The sequence below is a fragment of the Chionomys nivalis genome, chromosome 26 (assembly GCF_950005125.1).
Source record: "Chionomys nivalis chromosome 26, mChiNiv1.1, whole genome shotgun sequence".
NCBI lineage: Eukaryota > Metazoa > Chordata > Mammalia > Rodentia > Cricetidae > Chionomys > Chionomys nivalis.
Window position 1 is genome coordinate 26545757 of NC_080111.1, and position 19439 is coordinate 26565195.

The 19439-nt window shown below is 41.9% G+C and overlaps 1 protein-coding gene across 11 annotated transcripts in view; it reads right to left on the reverse strand.

Moving 5' to 3' along the window:
• Abcb4 (ATP binding cassette subfamily B member 4) overlaps nt 1–19439 on the reverse strand; it is a 73103-nt gene that overhangs the window by 20511 nt on the left and 33153 nt on the right. For 10 of the 11 annotated variants that reach the window (XM_057758376.1, XM_057758374.1, XM_057758379.1 and 7 more), the window contains 11 exons: nt 18250–18374; nt 15824–15995; nt 12667–12780; nt 12190–12300; nt 11856–11981; nt 9245–9448; nt 8514–8684; nt 7418–7579; nt 3951–4127; nt 2634–2780; nt 1115–1219 (listed from right to left, as the gene is read on the reverse strand). In XM_057758376.1, the coding sequence (XP_057614359.1) occupies nt 1115–1219; nt 2634–2780; nt 3951–4127; nt 7418–7579; nt 8514–8684; nt 9245–9448; nt 11856–11981; nt 12190–12300; nt 12667–12780; nt 15824–15995; nt 18250–18374 (1614 nt within the window). Of the gene's footprint in view, nt 1–1114; nt 1220–2633; nt 2781–3950; nt 4128–7417; nt 7580–8513; nt 8685–9244; nt 9449–11855; nt 11982–12189; nt 12301–12666; nt 12781–15823; nt 15996–17313; nt 17385–18249; nt 18375–19439 lie in introns of those variants that run through there. The other variant, XM_057758383.1, reaches the window with a different exon arrangement.

The following is a 19439-nucleotide window of genomic DNA, read 5'->3' on the forward strand; positions in this document are numbered from 1 at the left end:
TCCACTGGCACAGCCCCACCTGCTCCCGGAATAGCCAACAATTAGGTTTCACTTCCTCTCCAAGTCTCCCTGCCAGACAGTTTCCCTCTCCCTAACAATTGTGTCCAAGCTGGAGAGGAGCCCAGACGTCCAGAGCTGGCCTTGCTTCTGGAGCACGTAGCGTGGTTGGGCTCCAGCAATGCTGTGAGTGCCGGGCAGGCTGTGGCGAACACTTGTGAGGGCACACTGCTGAACTCTTGACTAAGCCTGGAGAATAAGCGGGCTGCAGCTGCCTCACCGGTTCCTTGTGTAGGACAGGCCTGTCCTCACCTGTCTTTGCCAGGGGATTGCTGCATGCTGCCCCATTGCTCCTATACCTTCCAGAATCCTGCTTCCCAGAGAGCCTGGCACCTCTGAGGCGCTCCTGACAAGGCAATGATTTCCAGATAAAAATCTCATCTTGCCATTACCTCTGACTCTAATGAAAAGAGAGAAGCATGCTGGGCATGACTAGTTACATTCTGCTCGCACCCCAGATTGTCTTTGAGAACCCTGTTGTGCCCACTGGATTGACCATGGCTTGGGGAAAGCTTAATTCAGTAGAAAAACAACAACAACAACAAAAAAAAAACAGGTACCAATTTCTTGTTCTTGTCTTGTTCTCTACTTGTCTGAATCAGGACTGTGTAGTCCAGGCCAACCTCTAACTTGTGATTCTTCTGCCTCAATTTCCCGTGTGCTGGGATTATAGATATATACCACCTGCCTGGTTTTGACGAGCTTTCCTGGCCTGGTCTATAATATATGAATATAAATGTATTCCTTTCTAGTAGTTCACCAATTAGGAAGGAAAAGAAATTCAAAGTTACTTGATATTGGGAAAAGTAATAACAAAAAAAGAGAGGATTTTATTCTATTGGTTTTCAGTTTCCAGTGGATGCGCCTGGGACTTCTTCTGCCATAGTGACTATTTGCCAAGGACACACTTGTTTGCACACTTGGGGTTTCCCGGTGAAGGGGTGTGCCCTCTAACGAGCCTTGCCTCCCGCTCACTTCAGTGTGAGTGTCTGTTGTTTGGTTAGGTCTGTATCAGTGTCTCCAATCCCAGACAGGCAGAGCAAGCATCACTGCTTACCTGAAGGAAGAAGGTAAAGAATGAAAGGACCCCCAGGCCCAAGAAGACCAGTGAGAACACGTTACACTTCTGTTGCTTCACTGCGTCGTCCCCGGGGCCGAAGATCTAGAGAGAGCATTAGAGCATGCGTGAATGGCCAGACCCGGCCTGCTCACTCCCGCCCTAGACAATCTGTGAAAGCAGTCTTTCCATATGTAGTGTTTCTGAATTGCGGGAAAGCACAACTAGCTTAGGATTGAGCATTTTAACCATTATTAAGTGTACAGTTTAGTGGCCTGACAGACATACATATTGTCATAGGGCTTTTCGTCCCCTCCATTGCCAGCAGGATTTCATGATCCCAATAAACAACTCTTTGTTCTCCCTCCTTGTAGACCCTGGCGTCATCTGTGACTTGGGGGATTATGGGTCATACATAGGTTGAGAACAGCAGGGGGCTGTGCGATGCCTCTCCTCTTCCTCTGTCCCCTAGCGCCAGCCCTCAGCCTTCCCCTTCAGGAGCTTACCCTGACCAACCTTCTCCTCTCCCTTGTCCCCATGCTCTGCTCTTAAAACACTTACTAATACCGGACACATTCTAAGGCTGCATCTTTGTGCGTGTGTTGTGTGTGAGAGACGCCAAAGGAAGGTTCATTTCATGAACTGTCTTTCTGGCGTCTGGACCTTAAAAAATGTGCCTGCAAGTCATGAGTCTCTCGAGGTACAAGAAAGCCACAGATTGTCTTATACTGAAATTTAAAGGCTCAGAGGTCCTTTCTAATTTTTTGTTGTTAATGGTCTTAACATAGATCAATGCCTGACATCATGAGACTAATATGTTTCAGCATGTTGGAGGACAATTAGTTTCTATTCAACAAGTCTCCCCAATCATCATAGAGGGTGGTTAAGGTGTTTACACAACACGAAGACAGACACTTTGGATGGCTTCGTACTCATGTCCCTCGCTGGGTTTAATGATTGGGTTTGAAGCTGCACAATTGGCAGACACTCTGAAATGCCCCCACACGGTTAGTTATGTGCTGTCCATCCCCAGGCACTGTGAGATTGCTCATTCCACACATGAAGAAACAACTGTGCAATGGGAAGCATAGTTCCTGGGGTCACCCACATGCTCAACATGGAGGCCAGCCCGTGCCTAGAACCTGGGCTTCCAGGAGAGTAGGACGTGAACTCAACTTCCCATCCATTCCATCCCTCCGGGCCTGTGGTCCTGTGAGCCAACTGCCAACCCTTCTAGATAAACAGATACGAGCTACCACCTGACCCAGGTTTCACCCAAGTGATGACAGTTGACCAGAGTGACTTCTTCGTTGACTTTATACTTTGTAAGTTCCTAACGTTGTGACAGGATGCTTCAGAGGCTACTCATTTCCTCTTATAGTAAGATTGACTTTAAAAGGAAATTAAGGGCTTCTATTTAGCTTCACCGGAAGCAACTTAGCCCCAGACCTGGCGAGGCTGAGCTGAGCAGTCTGATGACCTGTCTCTGCTCAGGTTGCCATGGGGTCTTCACACTTACAGCTATCATTTCTGACAGGATGATGGAGATGGCTGGCTGGAGGGCCCCGTTGACAATGGCACAGACTGTTCCCACCACAAAATAGGGCCACTCCGTTTTATTCAGCTTCAAGACTTGCAGAAAAGACACTGGTGGCACATTTGCATCCTAAAACATATAGATAACAGAATAAACTAACGATACTGCCATCTGGTGCCGCAGACACAAGCTGGTGACCACACAGCCATCTGGTGTTGTAGACAAAGAGGAGGCATGACTATTACCCTCAACTGTTATGCAGACTCAATAAAATAAATTGTCCTGTCCTTGACAGTACCTACAATGACACAGGGTTGAACATGAGCCTTACACACAGGTGAAAATTTCCATGCTGTGACCACTGTCTCTGATCTGCAGCTTGTGAGGTAGCAGGATCAAAGTTTCAGCTTGGGGTCTGTGTGATAGTCATGGTTAGGCCACCTGAGCTGAGCTGTAGTTTCCCATCAGTGTATAACGCTATGGCTTTGCCTTTCTAACAGCGATGCTATCAGATCAAAGGAGGCAACAGACAGAAACAGATGGATCCAGATCCTCTCAAATGTAGAACAGCATCATTATCAATAATCAAAGGACATGGCTTGGCCTCCTTTGTCTGCCCAGGACTGCCAGATTAATCACAGCCACTTTCTCATCACATAGGCTGATCCCAGTGATGTGGGATTCCCCTCTGTATGCTGTGAACATCATTGGTTAATAAAGGAACTGCTTTGGGCCTATAGCAGAGCTATAGGGAAACAGAGCTAGGTGGGGAAAACTAAGCTGAATGCTGGGAGAAAGGAGGCGGAGTTAGGGAGAAGCCATGGAGTCGCTGCCGGAGACAGATGTGATTTTGCTGATAGGCCACGACTTCGTGGTGATGCACATATTTATGGAGATGGGTTAAATTAAGATGTAAGAGTTAGCCAAGAAGAAGCTAGAGCTAATGGGCCAAGCAGTGATTTAAATAATACAGTTTCTGTGTGATTATTTCAAGGCTGAGCAGCCGGGAACCGACAAGTGGTCTCCCACTACATCCCAGGACTCACTTGGGACTAGCTTTATTATCTCTGGACTACGAAGGGGAAGATTAAACATCTCAGCACAAAGACTATATTTTATCTTTATTTCCCTAGGAAATCCATCTTTCATTCCTATTTGTTTAATTCACTGTCAAATATATTTAAAAATTGGATTTCCTTTTCTTTAAAAAGGCATGCAGACCACGGTAAGAAACACATATTCTTTTAAGACAGCAAAACCCCTAGACAAAGGCTTTACCCAGAGCAGAAAACAACTTACGAGTTCACTGGCGTCTGCCTCTAGCCGGTGCTGATGCGCTCTTGAACTTTTAAGACTTTTCTTCGTGGAGTTCCTGAATAAGTGAGATTTCCAGCCATTGGGGGCCATGCTGCTTGCAGTCTTTTCTTCACTTAGTTCAACTTCAAATTCTGCTGACAGGCTGTGGCTTCCTGATGTCTGAGTCACAGATAAATCATTAAAATGTGTGTGTGTGTCCAGATGAATAGAATCTCCAAGTTTTGAATAACAAAGCAACTCTAGATGTTATATGTATCAAGATATCTACAGAGTTGAATTAAAAACAGGTTGAGGTTTGAGAACAAAGAAACAGCACTAAATTGAGCATCCAGCGAGCCCTCAAGGTCACCATGGTTCCATCCTCCATCTCTGCTAAAGGACCAACAAGGAACTGGGAGTGAAGCACAATTAATAAAAACTCAGGGATAGAAACTTGGGTTCAACCTGAAGATCTAAAAAGCAAAAGAGCCAGCCACTAACTCTAACCTGGACCTCAGTGTGAAATGGCGATCCTTCCTCCTAGAATCTCAGGAGCCTGCATCTGAGAGCGGACTCACCCCGTCTTATATTCCTTTCTAGGGCTTGGATCAAAAGCGTGCACCACTGGGACTAAAGGCATGCACCACCAGATTTCTACGGCAACCAGGGTGGCTACTGGGATTAAAGGTGTGTGTTACCATAACCTGGTCTCTAAGGCTGACCAGTGGGGCTGTCTGACTCTCAGATCTTCAGGCAATCTTTATTTATTAAAATGCATTTGAAATGCCACTACATGAGAAGGCAAAACAAAACTCAGAAGTAGGCGTGGTGAGGGGACCAAGGGAGAAACACACAGGTCCTAAAGTCCCCAGAACTGGCAGAAGCAGCAGAGCTGATTCAATGTAGCCCGATTCACTTCACATGGGATAACAAGGCCTAATTGGCTTAATTTGGCAGCACTACTACTGCCAACTAGCTGCATATTATTTTAATTTATACATATTGGACCACCCTTCCGTTTGAAAATGAACGCGTTCTCTTGGGAAAGAAGGCCAAGAGAATATGGTACAGACTTTAGAGCAATCTGGTTGTCTCCCAGCCGAAGTCCTTGTAGTAGTGTGAGGTCATTCTTATGGGTTAAACAGACATGGGACAGACAAGGACGGGTAAGAGTTATTTCACTTGAGGATCCCACATGTCATCCCATTTAAAATACCATGTCTGTTTCTTTAGCTGTAATAAAATAGCTGAGCAAAAGCAGCTTAAGGGAGAGGGAAGAGCTTTGATTGGCTGGCAATTCCAGGCTACAGTCCATCCCAGTCACAGCTTGAGGGAGCAGCTGTAGTGGTTCCAGCATCAGGAATCAGAGCAATAAGACAATGGCACTTGGTGAGTCTGCGAGTGTCCGCTCAGGGAATGGCTCCACCCACCGTCAAGGCGGGTCTTCCCACATCAGTGAAACCAAGACGGCATGCCTCAGAGGCCCATCTTCCTGGGGCCTAGATTCTGTCCAAGTGACAGCCTTACCCATTATAATTACATATATTTTAAAATAGAAATTGATAAAGAGGCTTTATATAAAACTGAATTATATTTTTTTTCTGACATTTCGTTCTTTGAGGAATTTGAAATTTTGAAACTGTCCTGTGTCTGGGTCTTTAAAAACACAGTAACAGCTCAATACGATATGATTTAAATAACGAATCCCATCCTTTAAAAGTGGTCAGTGGTTTTCCAGGGTACTCAGATGTTTGTGTGATTTGTTTACTTTCTAGGATATATATGTAATATGTATAACATATTAGCATATGTGTTTTACTTGACATGTACTGCACACATTGAGTAACTCAGTGTGCTATTTTGTGTGGGGTGCAAATGTATGTGTGGGAGTGTGTGTGTGCATGCGTGTATGTATGTATGTGTGTGTGTATGTGTGTGTGTGTGTGTATGTGTGTGTGCCCCCGAACGTGTGAGTGAAGGGCAGGTGACAACCTCAGGTTTGGTGCCTTGGATTTGTCCACCTTTCCTCTTTTTCTGAAAGAGGGTCTCTCACTTGTCTGGAACCCTCCAAGTAAGCTGGCCTGGCCACCCAGAAGCCCCCAAAGATCCACCTGTTGTCCTCAGACACTACATGGTACATGCCATCATGCCTGACTTTTTTTTTTTTCTTCTGGAAACTGATTTAGGTCCTCGTGCTTAGAAGAGGAGCATGCTACTGGCTGAGCTTCCATCCCAGCCACCAGTGCACTTCTCTACATGGTTAAAATCGCCATGACTGGTCAGGGTGATTGACATTTTGGTTACTTTTCAAAGTCTCCTCTCCTCGTGCTAGTGTGCCAAGAAAGTAACTCGGTGTTGGAATGTTTCCCTTGCACAACAAGGCTCTGGTTTCAGTCCGCACAGATGAAAAGGAAATGATCTCTCTCAGCTCTTTTGACATCCAGAACTCACTGTAGTCAGTCATAGTTGCCCTTCTGGGCTCTGGAACATTCCTTCCCTCTGCCTGCATCTCTGGCGCTCCCCACCACTCCCCAGTCTCTACAAACCATAATTCTATTTCTTGTTCTATAAGAGCAACAGCCTAGGTCTCACATTTCAGGGCTAGGCATTCGGAAATATAGCAATGTCTCACAGTAGGCTTGCTAATCCAAATGCGGGACTGATGCTCAGCAGGCTGGGGCTTGTTGGGAAATTGAGGGAATTGTTAGCATTGCTTTCATCTGTGTCTGTACTGCAATGTTTAAATAAAGAAAAAAATGTTTAAAAAAAAACAAAACAAGCTAAGTATTCAACTTTAGAGAAACAAGTAGTTTCACATACTTTTATAACTACCGCTGAGTAATTGAAATAATATTTCATGATGTGTACCTGAAATGTCAAGGGGGAAATCTGCAACACACATGTAGGAGCTTATTATAATGCCAAGCAGACGCACATAGTTTAAAATGTATGAACTGCAGTCACAGGGACATTCTAGGTTACTTATTCTGCAAGGCTACTAAAATGAGAGTACACAATAGGAGACAAGGTGTTTTAGTGGCTAGAGAAAACAATTTTTTAAAACCAACCATTCACTTCCGAAAGCTCTGAGTGTTGCCACTTGCTTTACCAAGTTTGTCTACAAAGGATCGGGAAATTGCAGCCCTTTCCCCGACCACTGTAGGTCTCTCTCTCCGTCCACTGAGAAGGACCTGTTGGTTTGGACACATGCCCCAGACAATCAATAAAAAAATCAGACAATCACTGATCTAATGGGTACATTAACTGTGAATTTTGCCTTTACCTGTCTTTCCCTGGCCTTTCGCTCTTTCCCAGGTTATGAATTAAGGCTTTGAGGCTTGCCTAATTTTAATGCCTCGATCTAGTCATTATTTCCTTGTGTGAAATTAGCTGCAATTTGTTTTAGTAACTTAAAGACTACCATATTAGCCGCCCAGACAGCAGAGGGAAAGCAACTTGGCAAGCGGTACCTGTGTGTTCACGAGCTTGAAATAGACCCCTTCCTTCTCCATCAGCTCCCTGTGACTTCCCTGCTCCACGATGACGCCATCCTCAAGCCCAGCGATGACGTCAGCATTTCGGACTGTGGACAGTCGATGGGCGATCACAATGGTGGTGCGCCCTTCTCTAGCCTAAAGGTGAAACGGACAGATCTGTGGTACATTGGGATTATGGTGCAAACACCGTCAATCAACAGGCACAAACAAGCCTTGGGTAGAGGCTGTTTGAGGTAGAGGAGAGTGACACCCACATTTTGGTGTAAGGAAAGCACAGGCACCTCTCTTCCATAGAAGACAAAAGTCACATTTGAGTTCCAGACCAGGCAGGGGGCAACCCTTTCAATATGAGGGCCGATTACTCTGGAACACTATGGAGTATCTGATACTCAAGAAAGTTAAAGATTTGACCTGATAGGTGTCTTCATGTTTGTCTGATGGGACCTACCTCTGAGCTGTATGGTGCACTGAACACTGGCAGAAACATTTTAGGGAGGTTATTATGAAGCCATATCTTTCTCCAGAACCTGATCTGAACATAATTTATATGTTATATGCACCATATATATTCACATATTTATTTATATGTATTTCACATATATTTCAATGTATTTGTCTTTTTATTGGTTTAACAAAATGAGTAAATTTACAAAGAAATAGCTTAAAATTTAAAATAAAGTACAGCAAACCACAGAAAGGAACACTATGCTATCACTAAAAATTGTTATAGAAAAATACTTAGAAATTATAAATTTTTAAAATTAATTTCTTCACATATTTTACCATAAGTGTTTTTGTCAAACAGAACCAAGTGCAAGAAAGAAGCAAAACTAGATAGTTCCTCCCACAAGCTTTAATCTAGGTTCATTGCACCATGGTGGACGGTAGCCAAGACCATTGACCTCTCTCTGCAGCAGACCAGGAGAATCAATAAACCCCAAGAGATGACCTCATTTGCCCTATGGGTTTGTTTCTCAATCTAGACTCCAAAAGAACTGACAGAGATTTGCAAACCATTCCAATTTGCTGTCTCTCCCCAATCCCCGGTGTTTATCCCCAAGGTACTGACCTTATCCAGAGCCGCCTGTACCTCAGCCTCACTTTCGGTGTCCAAGGCTGACGTCGCTTCGTCCAGCAGGAGGATCTTGGGATTGCGGACCAGGGCACGAGCAATGGCGATTCTCTGTTTCTGTCCCCCACTCAGCTGCGCCCCTCTGTCACCAACCAGGGTGTCAAATTTCTAAACAGAAAACCCAGAAAAACTCTGGAAACATTCATTCAACTAATTTTACAGTGTTGCGGATTAAACCCAGGAGGGTTTTGAGCATGCTCGGCAAGCCGTCCACTATTTGCCTGCATGTATATCTGTGTGAGGGATCACCTGGAACAGGAGCGACAGACAGTTGTGAGCTACCATGTGGGTTCTGGGAATCGAACCTGGGCCCCCCAGAGGGCAGCCAGTGCTCTTAACTGCTGAGCCGTCTCTCCAGCTCATGTCAGCCTTCTTCAAATATTTGAAATACGAAAGTATAGATTTTGTAGAGATAGATGGAGACAGCTGAAGCTTTGACTGTCATAATGGGTCATAAACTATAACAAATGAACACTGAATTTGAAAGTCACCACCACATAGCCTATATGGTTTATATAGTTTTCATACAAATATAGTCTGTCACCCTTAACTGAATAATTCAAGGGATTCACCCAGCAAGGTTGAGCAACATTGTAACACAAACTTTAGGCTCTGAAGCAACAACTCAGTCCCTAATGTTTCAGTTCCGATTTTAAGGGAGTCTTTACCTGTGGTAATTTCATGATGAACTCATAAGCATTGGCTTCTTTGACAGCTTTCTTTATCTCCTCCATGGTTACATTGCCACGGCCATAGCGAATGTTCTCGGCGATCGTGGTGGCAAACAGCACCGGCTCCTGACTGACCACTCCGATGATTTCCCGCAGGTACCTGACATTGAAGTCCCGGATGTCCTGGCCATCGATGCTAATCTGGAAGGAAGAAAGATTTCCTAGTCGGTATCTTAAACGACCTGATCTCTAAGGCACAATGGCTCTTTACTGTGAGAACATCTTAGCTAGTATTGAATTCATTCAAAAGTTAGATATAACAATTAATATAAACAGTAATATGCAAGAATAAAATAAAGCATCCATACTTTCTCCTGATATTTTCATATATATAGGTTTTTTTTTAAAAAAAATAGATTATTAGTTATCCTCCATAAGAAAATTTAGATATATTGTTATATACACAGTGCTGAAAAAAATGACCCCAAGGCCTTTTATATACTCGAGGGCCCTTCCTTGGCAGTGCACATCCAGTCCGGTTATGTTTTAGGCATGCCACTGTTTCATGTAAATTTAAGTTAACATGCCCCCTTACCTAACCAATCCACATATATTTAGATGACATTTTGGTGTTTTGTTATGCTTAACATACCATAATTTGCTTTATCGTTTCTTAACTTTTGAACATTTTTTTCAAACATATTCTAAAAGCAGAGAAGTATTAAGTTGAGAAGAAAGATTTTTCTTACTCAATGCCAATTTACTGTTGTTTGCTGGGCATTTATTCCTTGATAAAGAAAAGCTAAATACATTGCTTCATAAGTAACTTAGTAATGGATAGCATAAGCAGAAATAAATAAAACGTCTTCTTCATTATACCTTACTAGGACTGGGATCCATTGCTGACCACTTTTTAATTGTTTGTTCTTTGGCAGTTTAATACAGATTATGTAAATAATTCATTCTGCTTATTTGACCGCAGTCCTCGCTCATCTTCCTCCCGTCCCTGTCCCTGTCAACTCTCCCTCCTACCTACAGCTCCTTCCCCTGGTTCGTGTCTTTTTGCTGTATTTTTTGACCCACTGAGCTTAGCCAAGGCCATCTATGTGACTATGGGTTTGGAACTATCTGTTAGAGCCTGGTGGGCTCATGGGGGCAGGAGTATACAAGTAAAGAAATGATTGTCCTCCCAGAATCTATAGCCCATAGTTTAAGCTGACCATTTTTCAAAAATACTTTGTAAATTGATATTTATCTTCTCCTTTAAAGCTTAATTGTTTAAGAATTACATATATTGTTTGATACATTCACCCTCTCATCCCAACTTTCCCCAGATCCAGCTCCCTTCTACACCCACAAACTCTTATTTATATATACATACATATATATAAATTATGATTTATATATAGAGATTAAAAATTATCTGTCTTCATTTACATACACCACACACACATAAATAAAGTCCAACCTCTGTTGTCTATATACCCTTGGATGTAGTCATGTGCTAGAGTATGGTAGACCTACCAGGGTACGTAAAGAAAATAACTTTATATTTGTTCTCCAATCATTTGTTTGTTCATATCCTAAAATCAGCAGGGTTGCTTTCATAGACTCACATTAATTTCTAAAATGTAAACTGTTAAGTGATATAGGAGCACCCAGCACACTGTGGGTAGTTTCATTCCCTGAGAAGGTGGCCTGGGTATGGGATGTAAGTGAACATGATACAGAGAGCCAGCTAGTCAACTCACTTCCTCCATGACCTCTGCTCCAAGGTCCTGCATGTGTTCCCGTCCTGACTCAATGATGACTATCGCCAGTAAGGAGAAGCCAAATAAACCCTTCCCTACCCTCAGTCGCTGTTGGCCATGGTCACAGAAAGAGAGCTAAGATCCTTTGTAGAGTTGTGTTTCATAGTTGATGACCAACATTTGGGAAACACAATGTCCTTAAGTTGGGACAGCTGAAGAGGAGTGTAAAATGAGTTAGTGTTGTTAACTTGGGGTTTCAACAATTTCGATTGTCATTCTCTGTACAAGAGAATAGCCCTCTTAGGAAACATATTCTGAAGTCTATCATATCCTTTAGCTTAGCCCACATACACGGAAAAGAAGAAAAAAGTAAATGGGTCAAAAATAAAGATGACTAGTAGATCTAGGTGAAGGGTACGTGTATTCCCTGAGGGGGAAAAAAGAATATTCTAGCTTGTTCTCACCTCTGTTCTGGTAGGAGATTCCGATTTCTCCATGTTATACTAAAGTTAAGAAAACAACCATTTTTGCTGAATGTAATTGCAGTTTTAAGATATCTATGGCCACAATTCCAGACTGTCAGAAATAACTTTGTGGAATTTGTTTTGTCAACTGAGACTCAGCTGGGAGCAGTATATTGGTGACAGAAGTGTCCTGTCTAGTGCCTGTTGCTTCAAGGCTTTCACTGAAAGCATTTGCCCCATGCCCAGAAATATGTGCCTTGTCCCAATGTGTTGCGACACTGTGTGCTCTTGCCAAGCTCAGATGCACACACAGATTTATCTGTAAGAAAACAATACCTAGGGTCAATTTGCGCCCAGCTTCCCCAGCTGGGGAACTTGGCTCTTCCCACTTACCGTACCCTCTGTGGGGTCGTAGAGCCTCTGCAGCAGCTGGACAGCGGTGCTCTTCCCACAGCCACTGTTGCCGACCAGGGCCACGGTCTGTCCACTCTGCACCTTCAGGTTGAGGCCCTTCAAGATCTGCAGGAGAAAGCAAGGCAGAACACACTTCACAACACAGCTCCATAAAAGGAATAATTCAATACTAGTTAAAACTAGGGAGGGGGGGGAGGAATCAATTAAGAGTTTAACTCCAACAGGACAACGTACATAAACATCCCAGGAAGTAGACTATAGAACAGTGATCAGAGATTATTTAAGCTGGGAATTCCAGTACTATTGACGGTACCTTGATATTAGCCCGAGATGGATAGGAAAAGTGAACATCACTGAAGTCCAGATTTCCTTTGATGCTGTCTGGTTTGTGTCCTCTCTCTGAAAGACTGTCAATTTTAGGATTCTAAATAAAACAAAATCCAATGACTATTTTATCAAAGAATAAGCAATTATATTTTAAGGAATAGGGCTCATCAAATGCTAAAAATAAAACCTGGAGTAGCATACTCTTGTTCATGTGAGCAAACCCACAGTGAAGGTGTGGTGTGTGTGTGCATGTGGATGTGTGGGCATGCGTGTGCATGGCACCTGTGTGTACGTATGTATACATGTGCATGTGTGTATGCAGACGTGTACTGTGTTACATGATACTTTTTTCCTGAAAAGTTTATAGGGAATATTCATTTAATTTCATGCGACATTTCACTTCCAGTTTTTGGTATATATGCGTAGATTTTCTAAATGGCCAAATAGGTATGCTTTTACTCACGTTATCAATAATGTCAAAGATCACGTAAGCTGCTCCTCGTGCATTGGCAAAAGCATCAATACAGGGGGCCGCCTGCCCCACACTGAAAGCACCAATGAGGATTGAGAAGAACACCTGAGCGAAAGAGCACGGGGAATGGTTAGGGCAGAACGACACCATCCGAGTTACAGCTTGCTTGAAATACCAAGTACAAAGGAGGGGATTTAAGATTTATTGAACACTTGGCAATCTTTATTTCATATTAAGAAACTGTATTTGTACATCTTTATGGACACACTGTGCTAATTTGATACGTGTATATAATTAGCGTGATAAGCACTTTAATCCTTTTAATAAAAAATAAAAACTGCTTCAGTAGAGAACAAAATTTATAAAAATTAATATAGTGTTCTATGACCTGTGCTTTTCAGCATCAAAAATAAGTTTTGCTTAGTCTTCCAAACTATTTGCTGCATTTTTTTCTGATTATGCAGTTACCTGTCATAGAGACTTCTGAAACCCATTTCACTAGTGCGAAGTTGATGCCACCAAAGTACTTTCCCACTAGTGTTATTGTTCAGTTCTTTACCATTTTCTCTATCTCTGCAGGGAACTGCACAAAACGTTCAATAGGAAACATTACAGATTTTGACCCCATGGAATTTTCCCTTGAAAGGCTATTGCAGACTTATATATGGACATATGAACAACATTTTATGCAAAATGTTAACTTATGCTTGTTTTTTTTTTAAAAAAAATATTTTCTTGTAGACCAAGATGGTCTGAAACCCATTATGTAGCCCAGGCTGACCTGGGCCTCATAAGAACCCCTATTCTCTATGCCCAGTCTCCTGTGTGCTGAGATTAAAGGTGTGTGTGACCATTCCTAGTCAGTTCACCCATTTATAGGACACAAAATTTATAGACTCTGGTTATTCTGTTCTACAGCACACAAAAAAATGCATTTTTTTCTTGTTTTTTTTTCACTGAAAAATAAACAGATATATAAATCCAAGAATACAGTTTCAGGAAACCAAATTAATGGCATACATCATTTAAGAAAAATATAGAAGAGAAATTACTCTTTTCTCTCCAGGCAAAGTAAACTTCTACGTATAGCTTATTTTCTCTGAAACAACAGTCTTGTTCATGTTTATAAAACCCAAACACATTTTATTATCTGTCTCTTATCTCAATATAAATAAGGACCAATGAGAAAAACTTCTCCATCAGAGTAAATGCTAAGACATTAATGCAACAGTCTCAGCCCTTTGTGTAGGGATCGCCAGGTTCCCTTTATCTTGGAAGCCACTTTCAGCCTGTGACACGGGTATTCTCTTCATGCTACAAACGTGGACAAATTCATCACAAGGTTAATGGCAAAGTCAAGATAAGACTCTGTCGAGTCATCAGGAGGAAAGGAGGAAGTGAGAAAATGTGGTGAACTGCCCAAGGCCTGGTGAAGCCAGAGAAGAGAGGGCTGGGGCGGCGCGGTTGTTACTAATACCCTCAGCCTTGCCCAAGGCCTGGTGAAGCCAGCGTAGGGTACATTGTGAGATTCAAGCTTCTGTATGGAAAAAGTTCAGGGACCAAATTATACTTAGGATTTTCATTTTAAGAAACAAGTAAGAAACAAGTTTTGAAACATTTCTATTTAAATGATTTTGTACTGACCGACTCCAACATGGGACGATGATCACATAATATCAGTGGTTTATAAAAAGATTGCCCAAGAAAAACCTAGATATTATGACCTCATTTTGGGGAGAGAAAGCGTATATATCTGAAAATGCATCCCAAAATTCACCATCAAGTCTATATGAATTTTTAGACTGTAATTTAAATGTTAAAAGTGTTTATTTTAATTTTTTTTTTGATTTTTCGAGACAGGGTTTCTCTGTAGCTTTTTGGTTCCTGTCCTGGAACTAGCTCTTGTAGACCAGGCTGGCCTCAAACTCAGAGATCCACCTGTCTCTGCCTCCCGAGTGCTGGGATTAAAGGCGTGGGACCACCACCGCCCGGCTATTTTAATCTTTAGAATAATTAGAATATATTATTTTCATAACCGTGTTGTGAGGGTATTTTCACTTTCACATAGACAAGTGAACTAACAAATTTTTTTTTTTTATATTTTAAGAAGCTGGCACTTATTGTGCTGTGAATTGAATTCTATTTTACACAATGACCTATCTATGATAATTGATGTATATTATATACTGATGGAGGAGAGTCATCTGTTTTGTGTTGATTTCATTGGTTAAATAAAGAAACTGCCTTGGCCCTATAATAGGACAGAAAATTAGGTAGGCGGAGTAGACAGAACAGAATGCTGGGAGGAAGAAGCCAAGTTAGTCAGCTGCCATGATTCTTTGACCCCAGATGGATGTAGGCTAGAATCCTTCCTGGTAAGCCACATGGTGCTACACAGATTATTAGAAATGGGTTAATCAAGATGTGAGAGTTAGCCAGTGAGAGGCTAGAGCTAATGGGCCAAGCAGTGTTTAAAAGAATACAGTTTCTGTGTAATTATTTTGGGTAAAGCTAGCCGGGTGGCAGGAAGCGACCCACCGCTCTCCTTACTACAATATCCTTAAGTTAAACTCAACAGGAGAATAAGGGAAATTCCAGGACAAACTATTCCATTCATAAAGTATTCCATTCATAAATTCTTTCCGTCTTCACTTCCCTTTGCATGCATATGTATTTCCCAGTGGTCAAACCACATGTTATTATCTTGTCCCCATTCATCACTAGGACTTGTATGTTCCAGAAGGTCAGCTCTACCCACACCACAGCAAAGATAAAACAAACAACCACAACTTATTCTTCCAAAAGAAGGAAGATGGAAAAAGAATAGGCAGGGGCTGGAGAAATGGCTTAGGGTAAGAATGCATCCTGCTCCTTCAGGGCCCGGGTTTGGTTCATCGTACCTATAGCAGGTGACTCATCACAACTTTCTTTAACTCCAGGTCCAGAGGAATCCTACACCTCTAGTAGGTACTTGCACGCCTCTCTCTCTCTCTCTCTCTCTCTCTCTCTCTCTCTCTCTCTCTCTCTCACACACACACACACACACACACACCTTAAAATAACACTAAAATCAAATCTTTAAACAAGAAAGAGAAGATGGGTGGAAAATCAGCACAGATTCCTCGTAAATATCGGAGGTATTACTTACTGTCACTGCATTTCCAATAGTATACTCTTTGGAGATGACCAGAGTGGACCCATACCAGAAGGCCAGTGCGTAGGATGCATATATTAACAAGAAGGCAATGCCCATGGATATGTTCGCTGAGATAGCCTTTTTTATTCCAATTTTTTTGGCATTTTCTAAATGTTTCTGATACCTGCCAGAAAATGAAGAGGGGAATGTTATGATGAGAAAAACAATTTACAACCTGAACCATAATCACCTCTTTTTCAGCAAGGAGTTTTTAAAAGAAAGGCAATAAACTCTTGGGAGCCCCAGCATCCTGGGAAGTGGCCCCATTCAGGATCAGTGCTCACTAAAACAGACCTAGCCTGCTCCTGACCGGCCTGCCTCATCTACGCTGAACTCCCCCATGCCAACTAGTGTTCCCATGGCTGTCCCGGAATTGAAGTCACACTCCTGGGGTAGAAAAAAATCTTATTATTATCTTCATGACCAGCATCACCCGTCAGGATTAAGGTAGGATTCAAATAAACAACATAACACCAGATGGCTACTCTAGACTCTTTAATGGTTACATTCTTAACTCAACCTTTCTACTTTCCTCTCTATAGAAAAGGACATTTTCCCTATGTTGCTCTTCTGGGTAAGGGATTTTTATAAATCAGGCTGCCTCCATTGCCAAGTCAGGTGTAAGGTCAGAAAGTCCCTCCTACAGGGCATAAACTCTTTCTCCATTTTTTTTCGACTTTAGTTTCATTGACTGAGAAATGGAGGCAAGAACTCTACCAACTAATGACTACTTAGGAAGATAATCACGAGGCTGGCAGATAACTACAAAGCGGAGTTAGTATATTAACGTCTGTATAGTTGGTGGCGAACTTGGTAATTCTTGCTTCTGTTGTTCCTACCATACTAAAACATATTTTCTTATATTTTTCATCCTATTATCATCTTACTTTTGAATGGTATTTTAGTATCGGAATATTTTAACTTCATATGCAGCTATATATGTATACATATGTATTTACAGATCTTATGAATGATTTTAACAAATTAAAGTATTTTTACATCAGGTTAAATTAATTACACTCTTCCGTGCTAGATTCAATCACTGTAGAAATTCCAGGGTTGGCTCCCTAATGGATTTACAATGAAACTCTGAGGGAAAACATCATATAAACTGGAGTATTTCTTTTTACCAACACTCCCCAGCAACACCACTATATTTTTAGTTCAACCAAATGAGGCATGGAAATTCATTAGTCATTTTTTTTAATGTATGCTGCCACGCAGAAAAGGTTTTTTTAAACGCCTCTAAGCACCCAGTTCTCTAGAGTCCTTTCCTCCACTGTGAATGTTGCATTCATTCAGCAGAGCTGTGTTCCAGGAGGCAGCCAGGGCACCACATCCAACACTGTGGTTCCTGCTGAGCGGCAGAGCCTCCAGGTGCAAGCAGCAGCAAGGTTGCCCTGTGCCCCAGGTGACACAATGCTCCGGCATGCTGTAATTACCTTCACTGGGTAACGGAGCGGCGTGATTACACTGCCATCCTGAGGTCCAACTGAGGGTTAGTGTGGTCTGTGGGGACTATTGTGTACAGGAAGCAGCAGTGAGAGAGAAAAAAGGAAGAGGTTAGAGAACCAGAGACATGCTGGCTGGGAAGAGGGATGAAGAACAGAAAACCAGAAAATGAAGAGGAAGGGGTTGGAGAACCCGTGTGTGTAACACTGGAAACTCGGGGAATTTCCAGACACTGTATTCAAAGAGTTGTGGGTATCAAAAATCTCACATAAAAAATATATCTATATGGGGTCATATTTCAACTTTATTGGGGTAAATTATTTTAATGAGAATATTAATGATTTATATACACATATATTTGTCTCCAAACTCATCAAGATATGCAAACTAAGTATATAGAGCCCTTTATCAATGCTATCTCAATGCTTCTGTTTGTGTTATTGTGTTTTTTGAGCAATTGCTTGTGTCCTCCAGCACATGGCCATAGAAAAGGGTTTCTGGCATTGAGCTATGTCCGGTTCTCCCAGCACCACAGAAAATTCTGGGTTGTGACCAGGAGATCCACATATCAGATTTTTCTCTTCTGTATTCCAGTTCATTGCCACTAAGGGGGTGGGAGAGTAGACAGTACCTTGGTAACTGTATTTATTGATGGCCTTGGAGACCCGGCATATTTCCTTTTGTGCAGTTAGAAATATTATGCTGGGAACAAGCCCCTAGGCATCATCGGGCCTCTAAAAGAGTCTGTAAAGCACAGAAGGATGAGAACCCCCAGTATGAACCTGACAAGTCACAGCCAGTGGTGACAGATGCTTCTATCATATGGGGAAGGTGACTATCAGGAAAGAGAGAGCGGTAAACACATACCACAAAAGAATGAATGAAACCGCATAAAAGTGAATCAGCAGACAAAGAAACTTCCTGACCTTTCTAGTTCTTTGTTCTGGCCCCCGAAAGCTATCACAGTCCTGATGGCTCCCAGAGCCTCTTCAGCCACGGCACCTGCTTTTGCGTACGCAGCTAGTTCTTTGTCACTGAACGTTGAGAGGATCTGTTTAGAAGAGACACAGTCACGACTTTTGCATGGAGAGAAGAGGTAAAAGACAGTCTTCACAGTGCCTTATCCCCCACTTGCCCATATAGACCCTACGCTTCACAACACTGAAACCAGGTCTCAAGACGGGTCTTAGCGTGCCTCTTATAAAGGCTAGATCCGGGCTACCCAAATCATCAGGGAAAGTTTATTTGAGAATCCTGTCAAATTCCACACCTCTCATATGTTTTTTTTTTTTCTGTCAACTCTAAAGTTAGATAAAATAAAACCTTATACCTTGGAAAGATGAATTATGCTTTTCCTTTCTAATGTCATAATTTGTGTGTGAGAGAGAGAGACGTTTACATATTTTGCACATAAAAAGAGTATTAAGAGCAAAAATACTATATCTTATTCCAATCTGAGCATCCATGTTTCTTAAAGACAGTCTCATTGGCTTGGAGCTCACTATTAGTCTAGGCTGTCTCAACAGCCCTCCCCAGGCCTGGAACTCTCTAGTTAGGCTGGGCTAGCTCAATGGCCCTCCCCAGGGACCTGCCTGTCTCTGCCTCCCCAGTGCTGACCTTACAAACTTGTAACACCAAACCCAGGAATTGTTTTTTTTGTTTTTTTTTTTTAAATTTGGTTTCTGGGGATCTAACTAAAAAAAAAAAATGAGGACTTATCCTCATTTTTGCAAGATAAGATGAAAATGATACTTTCAAACTATTAATGGTGAATCCAGATAGTAGAACTAGATAATAGGATGGTTAAATAAGATAGCAGAGGAGAAAAAAATCAAAACAAAAGAGATACAAGTGATTAAGTGAATCATCAGTCTTAAGAGTGTATAAAAATAGCCATCAAATTCACTCTACTCTAAAATGTTAACTCAAGTAAATATGATTTTATGTGTATGCATACAAGTTAAAATCGACAGAGTGCTATGTAATTGTCACGGACACTATAACCCCTGCCACATTTATAACTTCTATTATTTGTTCAATCATTTGGAGGACTATGTTTAAATTTGTGTTTCCTTAAATAAAAATATAACCATACCTGTTATTTCAAACATCACAT